At 44.0% G+C, this 20,363-nt stretch overlaps 1 protein-coding gene across 3 annotated transcripts in view; it reads right to left on the bottom strand.

Moving 5' to 3' along the window:
• The window catches only part of LOC147677881 (blastomere cadherin-like), a 352,327-nt gene that overhangs the window by 147,749 nt on the left and 184,215 nt on the right, over positions 1-20,363 (bottom strand). For all 3 annotated transcript variants that reach the window (XR_015302467.1, XM_086945778.1, XM_086945777.1), the window contains one exon: positions 8,325-8,411. Coding sequence is in view for 2 of the 3 variants with exons in the window: in XM_086945778.1 (XP_086801904.1) it covers positions 8,325-8,411 (87 nt within the window). In the remaining variant the exon portion in view is untranslated. The remainder of the gene's footprint in view (positions 1-8,324; positions 8,412-20,363) is intronic.

Raw genomic sequence — 20,363 nt, 5'->3', positions numbered from 1 at the left:
CAGGACAAAAGGGAGTGCCTCATCGCCAAAATGATCCCCTAACAAAGTTCCTTATGCCTATAATACACAGGACGTTGAGACTCAGAGATCAAGACAGGCAAATTGTTTCGACAATAAACACCAGATGGTAACAGTACCATTGCCCAACTGGGATTTCACGGAATAGGGAGGCTCGAGAGGGAACAGGGAAGTGGTGGTGATACCAGTGGATTTGAGTGGCACATACGTAGAAGGTATAGTGCAAGGGAAAAAAGTGAAATTCCTCATTGACTCTGGCATCACCAACTCCTCTATTTCTCGCAATGCTCCTCCACATTCACGGCATTTGGGGAACATTCAATAACTCTGTGGGATTTTCAAACGTACCTTTTAAGAGCCCATTTCTGCACTTTTAACTTGCACTATAGGGCCTATAACTGATCAACATTGTTTTGTGTTATTGGACAAAAGTCCGCAAAATTTATTAGAGATAGACTTGTTACAGAAATTACATGCCAACATTAAGTGCACAGAACGCGGCATCTATCTTGAATGTTTAGAGAACACTCCTTTGTTGCACCATGTGTATTCGACCAAGTGCAAGAGAAAGTATAGGCAAAGGGTAAGAATGGTGTGGGTCATATGGACATTGCCCCTGTCCACATAAAGTTAAGATAAAACGTTAAATTGGCTTGCTAACACATTACAGGATATCACAGGAAGGAGAGGAAGGTCTTGAAGGAGTTATACAGGGCCTTTTATATAAAAACATCATAACGGGGAAATAGGGCTCACCATGAATAGTCCTGTTCTTCCTCTATTAAACAAGAGAGAGGACCCAAATAAGAAAGAAGTCTGGAAGTTCGTGGTTGACCTGACAGAGTATAATAAAATAGTAGAGCCCAGATTCCTAGTGGTCCCAAATATCTCCACAGTACTTGCTGACATACCACGTGAAGCTTCCTATTTTACAGTTATAGATTTGAAGAATGCATTTTTCTCCATACCATTACTCCTGGATTCCCAATACCTTTTCCATTTTGTCTTCAAAGGTAGACGTTGCTGTTTCACACAAATTCAACAATGATTTACTGAAAGTCCATCCATATATTCTCAGGCTCTTCAAGCATAATTAGACAACTTTCATCCCCATACAGGAAAAATAATAATACAGTACATTGATGGCATTCTCATTGCAAATACTAGCATACAGGCTTGTGCAACAGATACAATTGCATTATTACATTCCTAGCTAATAAGGGCCATAAAGTATCCCCCTACCCAAATATTTTTAGTTATTCAACAAGAGGATGCCTATTTAGGACACCTCCTGTCGAAAGGGGAGCATAGGTTGGATCCCCAAAGAATGAAAACAATACCTGACTTTCGGACACAGACAACACAACAAGAAATACGTGCATTTTTGGGAATGGAAGGTTATTGCAGACAATGGATACCTAACTGCTCACTCATTTCTAAACCATTGTTGCAACTGACTACTAAAGACACTCCAGTACTGTTACTATGGACAGATGAATATCAAGAAGGTTTTATATGTATTTAAAAAAGCGCTGTGTGAGGCCCGATTACACTAAATATTTTCTTTTTTTGTACTAAAAAAGAATGGTTGTGCATTAGCAGCGCTAACACAACAACATGGAGATAAAAAAACGACCTTGTGCAAGTTTTTCCCTCGCACTTGACATAGTAGCCAAATGTCTCTCGGCTTGTCTAAGGGCAGCTGCGGTAGCAGCTACTGCACTCAAGCAGGCTGAAATGTTGATATTGGGACTTCCAGTCCATCTTTATATACCTCATTCTGTAGATATCTTGTTGAACAGAACACAGACACATCTAACAAATGCTAGATTGACCCATTATAAACGATGTCTATTTAGTCCACGTTACCATCAATAGGTGAAGCACACTCAATCCTGCAGCAGTGTTGTCAGAACCCCAAGGGGAAATAGAAGTACCACACAACTGTCTATTGATAACAGAAGAACAGATAAAGGGTTGCATAAACAAGCAAGACACCGTGATTAAGAATGGAGATTGGGATCTGTGGGTGGATAGCTCATGTTTTAAATGAAAGGATGGTATCACTACAGCAGCTTATGTGATTACCACATTACAAATGTACTAAAAACATATGGACTAATTGAGTTATCAGCCAGGCAGCTGAACTGATAGCCCTAACAAGAGCCTGTAAATTAAGCGCCTGATTGACTGTAAATATCTATACTGATAACCAATATACATTCGGCGTGCCGCATAATTTCGGAAGACTGGACAGAAAGAGGTATCCTCACATCTCAAGGAACTAAAATACAGCATGGCACATTAATTGAAACTATTGAATGCACTGTTATTACCAAAAAGAGTTACAATGGTAAAATGTTATGCGCAGAACAACATTGTAGGCGATGTAGTGAAAGAAAATGCATTTGCAAATATGGTATCTAAAGAAACTACTCAAATTGTAACCTCATTGACATATGTTGTCTTACCAATGTTCCTAGATCAGCTAAAAGTATGATTTCTGCCCTAATGGTATTGCAGGACTAAAAAATCTAGACAAAAAGGAGGAACTCCAAAGGTGGCAGAATCATGGTACCCTAGTGAGTGGGCGTTGTAAGGATCAATACGGATATATAGGTTCATGTTGCCAGACTACTGTTGTAACCTATGTTATTGTTGATGCATGGTCCATCACACTTAAGTCGTGATGGAGTAGTGAACAGCATGAGACTATTTTGGGAGAACGACTAAATACGAAGAATGGAAGACAGGATATGTAACAACATAATGTGGGAAAAGGAATACCAGCACTAGCAGGGCATTTCACACCTTTCCCTGAAGCACCTTTTGAGCATCTCCAAATGGATTTTGTTAAAGGCCACCCTCAAACAAATACCAATTTGTTTTGACTGTGATGTGCCTATTTATTAAATGGATTGAAGGGTACACAAAAGGTGTGATGCATTAACTACAGCTAAATGTCTCCTAAAGGAACTTTTCCCACATTTTGTTTTGACTTGATTAATTTCTAGTGACAATGGGGTGTATTTAATCAGCAAATTGATGCAGTTGATGAGCAAGGCAATGGGCACTCAGCAAAAGTTTCACCTGTGTTTATTACCATAGAGCAAAGAAACTGCATCCTTAAAGCAAAAATATGTGTAGAGTCCACTTTGAATACGGATTCAGGAAGGGAAGAGGGACCCTTGACCAATGCCTGAATCTAGAGCTGTTGATAGGCAAGTACACCAGAGCCAAATCCGGTAACATCTATCTCTGCTTTGCTGACCTTAGCAGTGCTTTTGATTTAGTTAATCACTCACTTCTTTGGTCAGTTTTGCTTGACATGGGTGCCCCGAAAGAAATGATCTTTTTTCTCGCCAGACTCTATAGCAAGCTAAAAACATGTGTACGATATGGTGCTAGTGGGGGATGCACTAGAAATTTTAATGTGAAACGGGGAATTAGGCAGGGTTGTGTCCTTGCTCCCCTTTTATTTACCCTTTTTATCAATGGGGTCGAAGCCGCCCTGAAAATTATTAAGGCCGATGCCCCACAGGTTGCAGGGGATAGTGTACCAGTTCTGCTATACGCAGACGACGCGGTGCTCCTGTCACGGACACCCGTCGGTCTGCAACGTTTAATGGACAAATTCACTGAATTTATCGGGAGCAGGAGACTGTTGATCAACAAGAATAAAACTCACACGATGATATGTGGAAATAAGGTGGGCAGAAACCACTCCTTCTTTATAGAAGGGGTTAAAGTGCAGAATGTGAATAGTTTTTGTTATCTGGGGGTAACTTTTACCAGTGATGGTAGGTGGGGGCATGAATTAATGAATGTTCGAACTAAGATGAGCAAAAGCTCTTATGGTATTTTTAAATTTGCATCTAAGCTGGGGGACAGACGTATCAAGGACATGCTGGAAATCTACAAAGCACGCAGTGTATCCATCGCCCTTTACGGGGCGGGGCTTTGGGGTTACTGCAAAACCGACTGTCTACAGGTTGAAGAAAATAATTTTCTGAAGAAACTATTGTGCCTCCCTAAGTCCGCTCCAACAGAGCTGATTCACAGAGAGGCGGGGGTTTTTCACCTGACTGAGCTTGCCTCACTTAGGCTCTTATTGCTTTATCGTGCAATTTGGCTTAAGGAAGAGACCGAGTTCAATCAACTTATTATCAGGGATTGCCTTACATTAGACAACTGTATGCTGATACCGTGGCTCAAATATGTTGTAGATTGTTATAAAAGTATCTTTGATATTAATTTGTTGTCAGAAAACTGTCCCCCTAGAGGCCTTGTGAAACAGGAATTTAAAAATATCTTTATGTTACATAAAGCCCAAAAACGTTCAGTAATAACCAATTCCCTCGCTACTGTTAAAATTTACAATAAATATATTTCTGTTGAGGGATTTCAATGTTATCTGAATGTTGTAACTAGGCCAACGCACAGGTTTGTACTAACCAGATTAAGAGTTGGCATTGCTCATGTATTAGTGGCCTTCCCTCATCCTAAAAACACCCCTGTGGGCCCATGCCCATGTGATGGACATTCCAAACAAAGCACAATGCACTTTATGCTTTTTTGTCCCCTATTTCAGAATGTTAGGATCTCCTTTTTAAAACCATTATTTCTTAAGTATGGAGTTTTAAATGTGGAGGATGCTATGTGTTTGTTATATAACTTGGACCACCCCGACGTATGTTTTTATACTGCCAGTTTTATATGTAAATCGATGGCTTTTAGGAAAAGTATGAGTTTTTAATCATGTTTGTATTTTTAATTCTGTTGCCTGCGTGCTATGCTTTTGTGGTCATTTTTATCATGTACCGAATAAAGCTTCATGAACTGAACTGACATGGGTGGATGTTCTACCGATGGCACTAATGAGTATGTGAACTACACCAGATTCAATAACATAGTTGAGCCCCCATGAAGTTGTGGCAGACTGACCATTGACTTGCTGGGGGGTTCCGAAAACTGTGTTAACAACACAAATAACAGATACCTTGTTAAAAGAATATTGTGTGGAACTGATCCAACATGTTCCTGCCATTAACAATCAGGTCAAAGATGCACTGCCACTGCCCATGCAGCGCCCTGGACAAAATATCCAGCCATGTGAATGGGTAACTTTAAAGAACTTTAAGCAGTCTAACATGCCTCTGTGAAAGGGACCGGTGCAAGTACTTCTTGTGACGCAGACAAGCATCAATTTACAGGCTACAATAATTGGATCCATTCAACACATGTAAAAAAAAGCGCCTATGCCTCAGACCTGCCTCCACCTGCAGAGAAGGAGAAGCACATCACATTTGCAGCTGCAACAATACCAGCAAGGATTCAGGACCTCGCAATAACCTCTGCCCACGTCTTACAGTAAGTCCATCTTCTTGACCCAACCATGGTAGTTCACTATTGGGTCTAGTGTTGTGAATTACTGGTGAGGAAACTCAACCCAGTGATGGTGAGGATAGGAATGACATCTGCAACAATCCAAATAATGGCAGTTTTTTTATAATTGTATCGCAACCAACATCTTCCAACTGGCACTATTCTTTGGGAAAGAACTAGTCTGTTACCTTATACATGCAACCAATTCCATGTGGACTGCCTACCCAATATCTAGATTGAACTGGTTACGCACCACGCCACCAAATTTTAAAAAGATACAAGGTCGATTTGGAGTCCACTACTCAGGATTTTGCCTTTCCAATGAAAATTCATCAACGGCTAGGGTACCACAGTTGCGATATATACTGTGACTCCGTATATTTGATGAGAAAAATGTGACTTTGATAGGTCAAATAAGAGTGACGAAGAAAGCAGGGTACTATACAAGTTTGCTGTGACAATAACAATAAACAAAACAACATTTATTTATACCTGTTCAGGGACAGCACATATGCAGCCTCAATTAATAACATGATAAAAAATTAAATATAACAATAAATACAATATATAAATCCGTGAACTATCTAGGGCGTGGTCCATTGTATGCCCAACCAGGGTTTTTCTTCCTATCCAATGTGACTTATTTGAATATTTAAATGGCACAGAAGAAATGGCATTGGGAATGGTCGTGTCCCTTGGAGTACCATGTACTGATAATTCCCCATACATTAGATGGTACAGGACACTCTGTGAGGATTCTGTGATGAGGTACAAAAATAAACTTGGAATAAACACTTATAGCAATAGGATAACACTTGGATATATCTTGGCATCCATACTGACCTGGGGGGGGGGGGATATTTTGGATGTAAATTACAAGTATTATCCAGTTCCATCAAAGCCTCCCTCCAGAGCCTCACCTTAGAACTGGAAAAGCATGCAAACATATTCAGGACAAAATTAATATGCCACAGACTTCTTCTTAGCCGAGAAAGGATGGATATGCATCATAGTTAAAGATAAGTGCATTATGGGAATAAGAAATGATCAAAGCAACATAAAAACACATATACAAGGATGCAGCTGGTTTATAAAGGACATTGTGTTGCTCATGATAGCCTTAATAGTTTTCTGTATCCACATTCAGGCTTTGCCAGCATGTATGTCCGTGTGCATTCCCGACACCCATCACAAACAGTAGTGATGTCTAAGGCCTTCTCATGCAGGATAAGGCTATAGCAGAAATGATGGAGATTGATATGGGAAAATGTGGCCAACTGACAAAATGTTGAACTAATGTTCAAAGGACGGTTTGAGAAAGCATATTTGTGTTGTTTAGCTTGAAAAATGGTCCTTCCATTTTGTATCCCCGTCGCAATTTCATAATGTGTGTGTTATTCTTGTTTTTGCTTAAACTTAAAGTTCATACGTTCATATTAGCAGATGTGAGATAGGGAAGTTCTATTAACCGTTTTTATCTGTGCATGAGGATTCCGAGAGAACGAAAGAAAACCTGCCCTTGTGATAAGGATATTCACAGCAAAAGTCCTGATGGCAAGTACAAAGGTCACTGAAAATATATGCTTATGTTATATAGCTTGTGTGCGTAGGTGTCAACTGTTGAAATTGTTTTTCTTAACTGTTTGCACGTACTGATGATTCAGGTTGTTCCATACATTACAATGGGAACCATTTTGTATTGGTTGCAACCAGCAGAGTGTGCTAGGAAACATCTGGCTTTGCATATGTCATGTTCGAACTTACAATAAACTGTCTCCACGACTGTGACTGTTTGTTTGTTGTTTCCTTATTGGCAGTATCTAATTTGTTCTTTCTCAGTTTCCAAAAGTGTCTGTTTCACTTTTGCAGACTTGCTGAAATTCAAATGGTTTACTCTGAAAGGCTAACAAGTAAACTTCACGCTTATCAGTTACCTGTATGGTTTCCCTAAAATTATACATTTTACTTGGAAGTGCAAAGTCATGGAGTCAGAGACACTACAAGATATGAATGATATGTTGTCCCTGGGATTGAAAAGGCACTTCATAAAATCATAAAAGGTTTTAGAAGAGTTTTTATGTTAAGATTCTTTCTTGTAAGAAGGCTTGATTATGTGATGCTAGTATAATGTAAACATACTTTGATCTCAGCATTTAATGCCTTTTTGTCTTTTTATAAAATAGCATTCACACCATTGTGTTCTTATATGCGGGTTTCTTGCCATGGCCGTGAGTGTTGGAGTATTGCCCCCTAACTAACTTTGCCAAGAGGGGGGTTTTGTTAGCTTTTCTTCCTCCTACAAGTCAAAGCATGCTGACAAGGGATATTTGTAGGACATCCTTGCCTAAGGATGAGGCTATTTATTGATATTGCTTAATTATGTGCATATATGTTTTTTTTCATTCTAGATACATTTAATTTGTTAATTATGTTATGAAGCATTGTGTGTGTGTGGAAGTGTGTTTAAGGTTGAAAACTGTGTGGCGGCATGGGTTTTAGTGAGGGTGTCAGGGTATTAACTATTGTTAAGGTCTTCTCATTACTTCCACCCTACCTTCATATTGTATGAAGGTGGTATTGTTTGTGTGGAAACATTAGTTATGCTGGAAAGCGTGTATGGCAAGGGTGGAATTAAGATTGACATAAAACGATAGGGTGGGAGCTAAAATTAAGACATTGCTGTAACTTGTGCATTTTACTTGTTTGTAGCTTTTGTGCTGTAAGTAAATCTTACTCTCCACTAACTTTAGTTTTTAGATGTGATTTGTAAACAGATGGACCATACATACACACACAAATCCCACCAATAACAATGCAGAGCATCCTGAATACATGTATCTTGATGACATTCTCTCATACTGAAATCTTTTGTTTTCGGTAAAACATTTAAAATTTGAATTGTGACCTTGTGGGAGACGTACCACTTTTATCATAGCAGTGCCTGTCACCGTATTTCCTTGTCCTTCTGAGTCAGTAGCCTGTATTGTCAGTGTGTACTTGGGGACTTTCTGTAAAAAAAAGAACAGTGAATTTACAAATTATTTTAGGAAGAGCAGCATAATGTAGATTAAAACTGTTTCCACATGTGTCTCATACCATGAAGTGATGAAACCAGAAATGATACTTAGCAGCAGTTAACAAGTATCTTTGTCTGACAACTTCAAGAATAGAAAAACATTTTTATAAGGCTCTCTTTACCACATGGGCATAAACCAAAAAGTACACATATTTCTCTATTTTGTTTCTTTTCTATATCACTTTGTATCCCTTCACTGGTGCTTCACAACGCTACTCAGAAAGCAAAAGTACAAGTTAACATAGTAGTACTAAGATGGGTACAGCTAACAGTTTACGGGTCAACTATGTTGTCATATTTCCTGTTACATTCAGATTAGTTGGAGATCTTCACCCATCTCCCCAAAAAACTGAATTCTATTTTTAGGCACAGGTTTTGAGGGATGGAGGTTTGAAGCTTTAAGCTTTGAACCCCATGAGATGCTGTGCCAAAACCTTGGTAATTCATAGTGTGGTAATTGATAGGGTATATGGTAAATGCACTTCGTGAATAAAAATGGAGCTCTCTGGGCATGACCAAGGAGGCCAATGTGGCGATTGAGCTTTGAGTCAGCTTCTGTCGCCCAACTAACATGCACTACCATCCTGCCTGGCAACAGCAACTTTTCCGAGACCCGAGGTGTGGGGCTTGTTCCTGTGCCCCCATACCCTCCTCCCCACTTCAGACCCGAGGGAGGCGATCTGACCTGTTGTTCCTGAGCTGTGGGGCGGGAGTCGCTCTGGCTGGGGACGCCTGCCCGCTCCCGTTGCACCTGGGGAAGGATGCCCTTCCTTGCGTTGGGGGTTGGCAAACGAGGCAGTGGATGGAGGTCCTGTCTGGCTTGCTGTCCTCCCGCTAATTTCTGCAGTGGTTTCAGTGGCTGCGAGGACCGGGGCTTGGCCGAGCTGAGAGGATTCAGATGGCGGCCGTCACCCGGGGGCTACTCCACTGTGGTGCCTGAGGCCACTAGGGGCCTAGTAGAAGTGGAGGCGCATAGTGCGACTGGGCGGGGCCGGCCTGGTTTTAGGGCCCAACACCCAGACTTGTGGGTGGCGCTGCACGGGCCCCTTCCTCCCGTGTCAGCAGGGTGGGAGTTGACCTGCCTGGTGGATCAGGGGCACTACGCTGGAGTTGGGCCTGTTTTTTGTCCCCGTCCGCCACGCTTGTGAATCTGCGGCAGCAAAACAGGATTCTGCCGACCTGGTGGGACAACCCTGAGACTTGGCTGGGCCTACTCAGCCCCACCTGACCTGGAGCCGTGGTGGTGGACCTGCTGGGGCAGGAAAACCTGTGCCCACCCCCTCCAACCTGAGTATGGTGTCTGAGGGACCTGTCTATGCCCGAAGCAGGTATGGGCCTTTTGACTATAGAGGTGTGACCCACACGTGTTTTTTCTTCCTCCCCGCCTTCTGGCCTCCTGGACTCCATGCCCTCCCAAGCACTTGGACTGGGCCCGCTCTTCTATACGATGGGACACTGCTTACTAGTTTAAGGAGGTGAGAGCCAGGGTTTTCTGTCGTGGCGGGGGGCCCTGGGGGCAGACCTTTTAATAATAATAATAATCCACATTTGTAAAGCGCACAATCACCCGTAAGGGTCTCTAGGCGCTGGGGCCCGTCGGGAAGATTAAGCAAGCTATTGCCCAGAGTCACATGGTGCTGGGTTAATCTGCCGCCGGTGCTGGGGATCGAACCGTGATCCCCAGATTCCGGAGTCAGTCGCCCTAGCCGTGGCGCCACACCTCTTCCTCTTCCTCCACCTCTTCCTCTTCAACTCATGTAGTCTGCTGGACTCACAACCTTACTGGGGATGCGAGCCTGGAAGGTGCCCACACAGACCCAAGTCCAGACCAAGATCGAACAGTACACTGTCCCGGTGCCCGATTCCAGGGTGGACACAGGGGAGCTGGCAGCCCATGTGCCTCCCCCGGCGCAGCAGGGGACGGCACGGCAGACCTGAGGGTGATCCTCAAGGCCATCCAGGGCTCAAGGAAAGCAGTGGCGGCTAAGGTGGATGGCCTTTGTGTGGACTTCTCTCTGCTGCACTAAAATCCACGCAATTTGCTGGACAGTACGATGGAGTTTTAGACGGGAGTGTCCACAGCAGAGAACAACAGTGCTACTGTAAAAAAAACAGATGTCTAAGATGAGCGCCTTCTTGTAAGTGCTCACGGACAGAGCAGAGGCCGCTGAGAACAGGTTGTGGCGCAATAAACTTCGACTTGTCAGCCTCCCTGAATCCCAGGGGCAGCAGGGCCTTGCCTGGGCTCTGGAAGACTGGTTTGAATCATGAGTCCCTGGTGACAAACTGTCTGCTCTCTTTGTCATCAAGAGGGCACACCACTCTTTGGCACCGAAGCCCCTGCCTGGAGCTCCTCCTAGGACCGTGATCCTATGGATCCTCAATTTTAAGGATCGGGACACCATCCTGCAGGAGGCCTGCTCTCAGCCGGACTTTCTGTTTTCCAACTTTAGAGTCCTAATTATCCCTGATTATACCAGAGCAGTGCAGCAAAGACTGAGATGATTTGCAGAAGTGAAGCCGAAGCTCATAGCCCTCGGCTTACGATACATACTCCTCTTCTCGGCACGTCTTAAAATCATCTTTCAATCGACTACCTTCTTCTTTGATACTCCGGACCAGGCCTGGAAGTGGGCAACAGAGAGGAGTGTGCTGTGACGGTCATCCCCTGGGTGGGCCTGGTCTGGTAGCCCGGTGGAGCGGGCTCCTTCCGAGGTCAGGTTGTCGGAAGGGGTGGGGGAGGGGGGGCAGCCGCTCCCGCTCTCGAAGGTCCCAGGAGGGGCGAGACACTGCCAGAGATGACCCGGCTGGATCTGGGAGGAGGTGGTCTCGCCCCTGCCATCCCCAACACTGGTTGGCAGCTTATTAGACACCCCCATGGTTTTCAGATCTGACGGTGTTGACCCGGGGGCCTCCCCCGGTCCTCCTCTCCACCTTGACTGAACAGAACAGTACTCTCGGTGCTCAACTTTACCTGTGTTATTAGACAATAATCAAATCTATTGCAGTATGACGGCAGATGGTACTGTGAATCTCCTCCTAAAGTTGAGGAGTACCGGCCCTTGGTGGCTCCTGATATTGCTTTTGGGCACTTCCAGTGATGGCTCTTCCTACCTATATTGCCAGGCTCTGCATCCTTTCCAAAGGGGGCCTTGCGGCTACAGATGTTATCCCTGAGTTTTCATGTTGAGAGTATGTTTTAAAGGGCGACGGATGCTTTCTGGTGTGAAGTGGGGAGTGGGTGTTTCGAAGTGTTTTTATTTTGTTTCTCCCTTTCAGGTTGTCTTCGGCAGACTCAGTCACCACAAATCTTAATCTCTCACATAGCTCCATGTAGTATGTCCCCGGGTGGCGCACATAGACTCTGACACTGGGTGAGTCTCCCTTTCCTTGTTCGTGACATCCCCTAAATTAGCTGTACTGTCCTGGAACGTTAACGGACTCCTGGACCGGTTCAAGCGCTCTGCGGTACGTCCAGCGCCATTTGTTTCTCCCTTTCAGGTTGTCTTCGGCAGACTCAGTCACCACAAATCTTAATCTCTCACATAGCTCCATGTAGTATGTCCCCGGGTGGCGCACATAGACTCTGACACTGGGTGAGTCTCCCTTTCCTTGTTCGTGACATCCCCTAAATTAGCTGTACTGTCCTGGAACGTTAACGGACTCCTGGACCGTTTCAAGCGCTCTGCGGTACGTCCAGCGCCATGAACTGGTGGTCATTTTCTTGCAGGAGACTCATTTGCTGGGCACACGCTGTGCCTTTTTGGGCCGAATCAGCTATTACAGGGTCTATCACTCTGGTTTCTCCCAGGGCTCCAGGGAGGTTGCTATACTACTGCACAAGTCTTTCCCACTGACAGTCTCTAGGCAGCACACAGACTCACAGGGGTGTTACGTAGGCATTGAAGGTTGTTTGGAGGCCAGACACTACATCCTTGTATCCTGCAATATCCCTCCGCCCATGCTACAGCCATCTGTCCAGACACTCGGATCCTTTCTCTTGGCTCTCCCCTGCAGGGTTACAGTGGTCGGCGGCAACTTCAACGCAGTCCCAGACCTGATATAGATGCCTCCACAGCCTCATATCCAGGTAGACGCACCCAGTTGACCTGACTTACTTCCTGGGCTAACTCCGTCGGCTTAGGCGACGCATGCCGCGGACTCCCTTATAGACTTGCTGTGGTTGCCTGCGGCAGACCTGCTTCAGATCCAATCGGTTCACATCCTTCCACTGGGCACCTCTGACCAAGCTCCACTTATGATGTTCTGGGGGCTTCAGGCCAAGGGTCTGTGCCCCGTGTAGAGATTTAACGCCTGGTACTTACAAAACGACAAGTTCACTACCTTCGTCTCAGAAGAGCTAAACATTGTTTAGGCTCAATGTGGGCTTGGTCTCCTCGGCAGCGATGCTGTGGGCATCCAGTAAACTTTCCTAGCGAGGCTATGTCACAGGGTATGCCCGGCACGTTGAGGCACACCACCTGTCGTGCATGATGGAACTATAGGGTCAAATATTGTGCCTGCAGGCTGCCTTGTGTGTCGCTGTGATGCTGAGGACACCCACTGACTCCTGGAGGTGGCCCGCACAGAACTGCAACAGATCACTCTCGAGGAAGCTAAACAGCATAAACAAAAAATGTTTATGCCTCAGGAGATAAGTCGGGCAAGCTCATTTACTGGTTGGCGACTCAGGAGGGATTGGACAGGGTGGTCCAGGTGATAAGGGAGTCCTTGGGGCACCTTCAGGAGGAGCTACCGGCCATTGCCCTAACCTTCGTATAATTTTCCTCACGCCCCCACCTGTGGAAGTAGCACTCTCCCTTCTGAACGGCATTCCATTGCCGTCTGTGCTGGGGACATAGCTGAAGAATTGAATCAAGGCCTCCTTCTTGAGGAGGTTCATGCTGCGGTGTCGGCACGCCAGTCTGGGAAAATGGCCAGTCCAGTGGATACACTATTGAGTACTATAAACATTTCAGTAAGATCCTCTGCCCTCACCTTCTGAATTTCTACAATACCGATATACAACACTGATCCTTTCCATCCGAACTGGACTGTGCCACTATTGTGGTTTTGCCAAAAGAGGACCTCCCCAGAGACCAATGTTCAGCCTACCGCACGATTTCTTGCATAAACGCGGATATCATGATTTACACCGCAATCTTGGCGACCAGTCTGGCGAGGGCCTGCCACATTTGGTCCATCCAGACCAGTGCAGTTTCATTCCAGGCCGTGGTACATGCAATTGTATTTGCAGGATCCATGCAGCTTTGGCCCAGGCGCAGGACCTTGGGGGCCCACTGGCACTTCTGCTAGTGGACTTTACCAAAGCATTCAACACTGTCTTGTGGGACTTCCTGGGAGGGTATTGCTGTGAGTGGTCCAAGGTTGTTAGGACAAATTGAAAATTCAGTTGTCTAATCGTGGAAAAGATTCCCAGACGCAGTTTTTCATATGCAGTGTTTTTATATATACAGGTGCCATGACTTCTATTTAGGAGACTAGCCAGAAGTGACAGCTAACACGTGTTTCGCCCCCTTACATGGCCATCCAGCCTTAGGCTTCCTCACGGCTGTGTATTTACATATACAAATAGTTGTGCAGTTATATACAGTGTGGGGCACAGGAGACATTTTATTTTGTATTATGTACAGACAAAATACATGAAGTTAAAAAACACTCAATATGGGGAGCATTGCTGGTTGGGTGGCATTGTGCAGTTAAAAAAACAGACATTTGTGTATAACACAATGAGGCACAGGTTTTGCAAAACGTCAATGAACACATAAATTGTAGTGCGTATATAGAAAGAGATTATTCAAATATTTAAGAAATATATATTTTCCATTTGTGAGAATGCAACACATAGGAAACGGTTAAATATTCATATTGGTTATTGGTGTAATGGAATCATCAAGTTAAGGTCATATTAGTACATATGTAAAGATAATGCGCCAGACGTATTGTGACAATATATAACAACATATAGAATTAAAGGCATATTTACATGTTACCATTGGCGGGCGGGTCCATGGTTGAAAAATGGAAAGAGAAAAACACAGGGGAAAGGAGACAAAATAGACAAAAATTCAGGGGTGGTGTTTTCTTTCCCGGCATGGTGCAGTGATTTTTGCGAGTGAACTCAGATATTATATTTTAATGGTCTAAGTTTTAACCTGTAAGTCCTGTGGGCTAGATTAGGTTCATGGCAGTGACGATGTTTACCTATACTTAAAAGTGGGGTCCCAAGTATGTGGACTGGGGAGTTATCTAGGTTCACCGGGGTGGAATATAATTAAGGTGAAACTAGGGACATCTGTAAAAACGGCGTGGTTAAATCGAGTGAGCTCCGGCGCATTGGCTAAATGGTTCTGAGGAAATGGCCTGCAGGTCCGGTGTGCTTTTATTAATAAAAATGAAAAAAGAGGTGACGGGTGGGTCCAAGCGCAACCGGTGTATAGGGTGTCTATATAAAGATAAATCCTTGTTGCCCGGGTGAAATCAAAATTACTGTGAGGTTATGCATATCTAATGAGTGACAGACAGAGTCGGGGGCAACGTCGGGGGCAGAGACTCAGTGAGAGCCTGTGGTTAAAAACACGCTTACCATTGATTTTATGTAGGACTACCTATAGTCCAAGCGGTCCGTTTTCCTTTCGAAGATCTATGATTAAGAGGAAATAAAAATTGCTGTGAGCGGACCTGGGGATGGTGTTTCGCCGTATAGTGAGCCTCCTCTACAACACCCAGACTGCCAGGTTAGGGTAAACGGAGTCCTATCCCTCCCATTTCCTATTGTACGCAGGACGAGCCAGGGCTGTCACCTCTCGCCGCTACTCTTCACCCTGGCAATTGAGCCCTTGGCGCGACTCTTTCGCTGCTGTGCTCAATTATGGGGCTGGTGGTGATTGCATTGCGCTTTATGCAGATGACATCCTTTTATTGCTGTCAGGTCGAGGACGACTCCAGCATTCGAGGGTGAATCCTGTTTGGTGGACATACAAGGGAAGGCTCAGGGCTGGAGCTGGTGCCCCAACATCCCTATTCGGCAGAATTTGTTCAAATACCTGGGAATTCACGTTTCCCCCTCCTTCCAACCTAGCCTGGGCCCTTCACTTTCGAGGACTATGAATGAATGAATGAATGAATAAAACTTTATTTGGTTACTCAAAACCATTAAAGAAGACAAACTTTGGTGTGCATTATTTTCATGTCAGAAATAAAATAGTGAAAAAGGAAAAGAGGAAAGAAACAAAAAACTTAAACATGAGTAAAAGCATGGTTAAAAGAGCTGTATTCATTAGTCCATTTCATCATAGGCTGAAATGTCTCATATCAGTTGACGGCTGCGGGCCTAATTTAGGTTGGGCCATCAGCTTCCCACGTATCTGTTGTATATATTTACTGAACACAGCCATATCTTTCACTATATCCATTGTGAATAGGTAGTTCACCGCCTCCTTTGTCGTTCTAATTCCTTGTCTGAGTAGAATTGGCTTTAGATAGCGGTTACGCTCGACAGTCAGCCCCGGGCAGCAAAACAGGATGTGAGAGAAGCTCTCTTGTTTATACTTGCATAAGCGGCATAAGGACTAGCTCAAAGACTTGACCGCAACTTGAGTCACTGAGCGACTCTTCCCTTGAATTCTATGGGGTGCACTGCCCTTTTTAAAAAGATGTGCCTGCCGCGCTACCTCTACGTCCTCGGCGCAACTACCCCTATCTCACATTACAAACATTGTTCAGTTCCTTGACGGCCATAGTTGTTAGCTTTATCAGGGTGAGTGGTAGACACAGGGTGGCTTTCCAAACACTGTGCAAATCCCTCTTTGACAGTGGTCTAGGCCTCACTGACTTGTATCTGTATCACCTCGCGGCCCATATAGTGACAATCAATGGATGGTTCACGGTTGGGTGGCACGACAAGCATACCGCCTAGAGATCTGTTCGCTAGGACTAGACAGCTTGCTCGACTTCCTGTATGGGGCACGGTTCCCGGTCACGCTTCCCTCCTGTTTCCGGTGTCCCTAACGTGTTGGAGGATGGCCCTCCGACTCATACGGTAGGATAATCGGCCGACGGAAATGACCCCACTGTGACGGGGAATGTGGCTCTCGCAGATCTCTGCCCTGGAGGGCTTCATTTTATGGGATCGAATTGGGATTTCCTATTTAGGGGATGTGTATGAAGGAGGTAGCCTTGCATCATTCCAATATCTGCAGACCCGAAACTCCCTGACCAGCACACAGTTCTTCTGCTATCATCAACTATGCCCTGCTCTGCAGGCCTATGCTCTCCCAAGGGACTCTCTTCCGGAGTACAATCCATTCGAGGCTAAGCTTTTTTTCTGACGTTGGGTAAAGAGGCAGTTTCAAGGCTTAACCGTACGTTGGCGATCCACGCCCCGGACGTCTGGAATGAGCCAGAAAGAGGTGTGCATTGCACCCCGAGAACTGGCAATCTCGTCGTGCCTGCGCACAAATCAATTTAATTATCTTCATGCAACATACCTTACCTCGCAGCATTACAGCACCTTGCACCTGGGATCCCGGCCACCTGTGTTAGATGCGCCCTTCCGGATGCAGATTTCTTCCATGTGGTATGGGACTGTCCGGTATTGCAGCCGTACTGAGAGGAGGAAGTGGGCCGAGAACTGTCCGCTGTGTTGGGCCGCAACCTGGTGCTTACCCCCCATAATTGGCTGGTGGGGGACTTTGGGGGATCAAGGGCAGAGCGGACCGTCTGGGGGCTGGCCTGGTTGGTCTCCAAATGAGATGTGGCCCAAGCCTGGAAAAAACTGGCCATTAGGTGCTGGCATAGGGGGATGAACTTGTGTGTGCACCAAGAGAAGGCAATTTGCACAGCTCGGGCTGCCCACAGAAACATAGCCGCATTTTGGGGTCCAGTTATGAATCTGTATTATTTTGCTAAGCTGATGTCAGATATCACTGTTGACTATTGCAAATGTAATGTATGCCTGTGCTGCGAATTGTTCTGCCACAAAAGTTCACTAAAGTTGGTTATAAACAAAAAATGAAGCTCTCTGAGTGATTAACTCCTTGCAGTGGCCTGTTCACTAGTCTCTACATTTAGCAGAGGACTTGAACTTTATACTGTTGCTTCATTTGGGAATTAAGTTGCATGCAGCTGCTGCTGTTCATATGCTCTACTTGTTACTGTGTTCTCTACTTCTGTTAGAAGCGTAGCACCTAGATGATGTACAGTCTGATTATTTGTATCATGGAGCTTCTTGGCAGAAGTAGAATTGGGTTACAGTAGGACTCTGCCCTCGTTTTGCAAAAGCTGAGGGTGCATTCAGACCATATTTTGATTTGTATGTTCTGTGTGTTTACATTTGGACTGGGATCTGTGAATGCTGTGCGTGGTTTCACTCACCATAACATTTTAGGGTCAACCAAAAAATGTATAGTGCCTATCATGTCATAATACAACGTTGAGGATGGACATGACTGAAAGGGGCATGAGACAGTTTGTGAGAGGATTTGAAGAGTAGAAGGAGCACCACAGAAGGTTTCTGAAAATAACCTTTCTCTTAGAGGACCCAGGGTTGACTTTTCGATTTAGTAACCTTCCTGAGTCCTCCCTTATGTTACATGATATCAGGGTTCCCATATTCCTGAATTTTGCCCTGAATTCGGCCAACCCAAACTGTGGCGACTCACTTGAAAGAAAAGAAGGAGCACTTGGAGGATCCAAAACCATAGGTAAAGTTGTTGGTTTGTCAAACACAACATCTACTGTTGTATTGTAGTTCCTATATTCCGAATAGGCTCTGCGCATTGGAATAATACACACTTAGACATACTTTGACATAGGACTGAGGTCAGTCTGTCTCTATCGAATATATTAAACTTAATTGTGAGTGCCAGCTAGCTCAGAGGTCACTAGAAACTTTCTCGAATACACAAGAAGGGTTTAGTTCATCATGCATGCTTCGTTTCTACAGAGTTGCAGAGAAATAGTGAGACGGCGTTTTCAATAAAAGGATTTATTGAACAGTCTTCTTTCTCATGCAAGAGAGGTGAACTGCTACAATCGTTAGACAGATGCAAAGTATAACGCGTACAGCAAGAATAGTATTATAAAATAAAATGTAATAGCATTGTCTGTTGCTATGACATGTAAAAATACATAAATAAATAACACAGGCTAAAATACTCAACTAGTGCTTCTAAAATACGCCTACCCCAATGTACCTAACCTAGGTATAGTACCAGGGAAGAAGTAGGTGCTGCTTACCATAATTTTTTGTTCTGCCAAGAATTGCCAAAGGTTTCTCTAGGTTCTAATCAGCTCCATACCTTTAGAATGAAAGAGGTTGGTATCTTTGTCTCGGGAATCGATTTCCCAACACCCCGCAAGGGGAGTCAGAATCACTGGAGCTGGATTCTCGGCAGGAGGATGACAGCTTCTTTGTCAGTGTGTCAGCTGGATAGTCGACTTCCTTCGGCACTTGCTTGCGCGGGCTGCGTCGGGCAAGTAGGTAGTTGAACTGCACCAAACCACACCGTGCTTTGCTATAGCAAGTGAAGGTATATTTATACCTTGAAGGTGTTTAGGAATGTCTGTATTGACGTAAAAGTCGGGCATATGAACGTCATGGATGAACCCCTAAGGAATAGGTGTTCATGCAATAATGAGTTTCTTGGAGAAATCAATATCCAGGCTAAGGGAAGTCCCTCCTGCTTAAGAGGTTTTCCAAGAAATCGTTGCGACTGCTATTTCCCTCACTGGAAATTCATTTGTTACTTTTTCTTTTTATTTTACCAAATGATTTAGACTTACACTGTCTTCATCTCTTTTCTTTGTCCATTTTGCTCTCCAATTTCTTAGATCACCCCATTTTCTTAAAACTGCAATTAAATCTTTTATGTGTGAAATCCTTCCTAATTTGTTCAAATTTTCAATATCTTTATCAGTGAAATCCTTTGTTTTTTAAAACTGGTCGTTTAGAATATTATTATTCTGACTTTGCAAATTTAAAAGTTGAAAATCACTTGAATAAAGTGAGACCTGCTAAACAGATGAGGGAATTTTTCTTAGTAATTAATGAACTCACCTAAGAATACGCTTATAGAAATAATTTAACATGCAAATTGAGAGCAGAGGAGAAATCCTTTTTGAGTATGGTGGAAGAGAGAAGGGCAATTTACAAACGAAATGAGGCAATGAAAACTGCTAATTCAAAATTTTGGCAAATCGAGGATGAGAAGCTCAATGGTAGGAATATAGATGTTGCAATTCACATAGATAAACCTGTTAGTGGAAAATTTTGTATAAGAAGATATAATACTTTTTATGATAACTATTTTGTCGGAGCTAGTCAATGTGAAGATACTTATCAAATTATAGGGGGATGGGGTTTCAAGGGAGGCAAAGATCCAATTTTTCCTGGAATTTATTTTGTTTGTGGGGATAAAGCATATTACAGCGTTCCGGACCACTGGTACGGAACTTGCTATGTAGGTTTAGTTTTTCCCAAAAATTTTCATGTGGATAGAAATGCTGAAGGTTCATTTGAAATTAGCAAACTTGTAAAAAGATACAAAAGAGAAAGTTTTTCAGAAATTCTGGGAGATATATTTGGTGCAATAATACCTATGGTGGGAATAACCCTGAATGCAAATAGAATCAGAAAAATGTCAACAATTGTAGACGGACTGTCAAATGACACTGCAAGTGGATTTTAATTAGTGAATACTGAACTTATAGCTATGAGGACTATGGTAATGCAAGATCGTCTTGCACTTGATATTTTGTTAGCCAAGGAGGGAGGAGTTTGTGGGATCCTACATGTTCAACACTGCTGCACATACATTCCTGATAAAAGCAAGAATATAGAGATGTACATTAAAAATATTAC

Source organism: Lissotriton vulgaris, chromosome 12, assembly GCF_964263255.1.
Source record: "Lissotriton vulgaris chromosome 12, aLisVul1.2, whole genome shotgun sequence".
Taxonomy (NCBI): domain Eukaryota; kingdom Metazoa; phylum Chordata; class Amphibia; order Caudata; family Salamandridae; genus Lissotriton; species Lissotriton vulgaris.
Note: the sequence above shows the minus strand (reverse complement) of the source record. Positions and strands in the feature narration are given on the sequence as shown.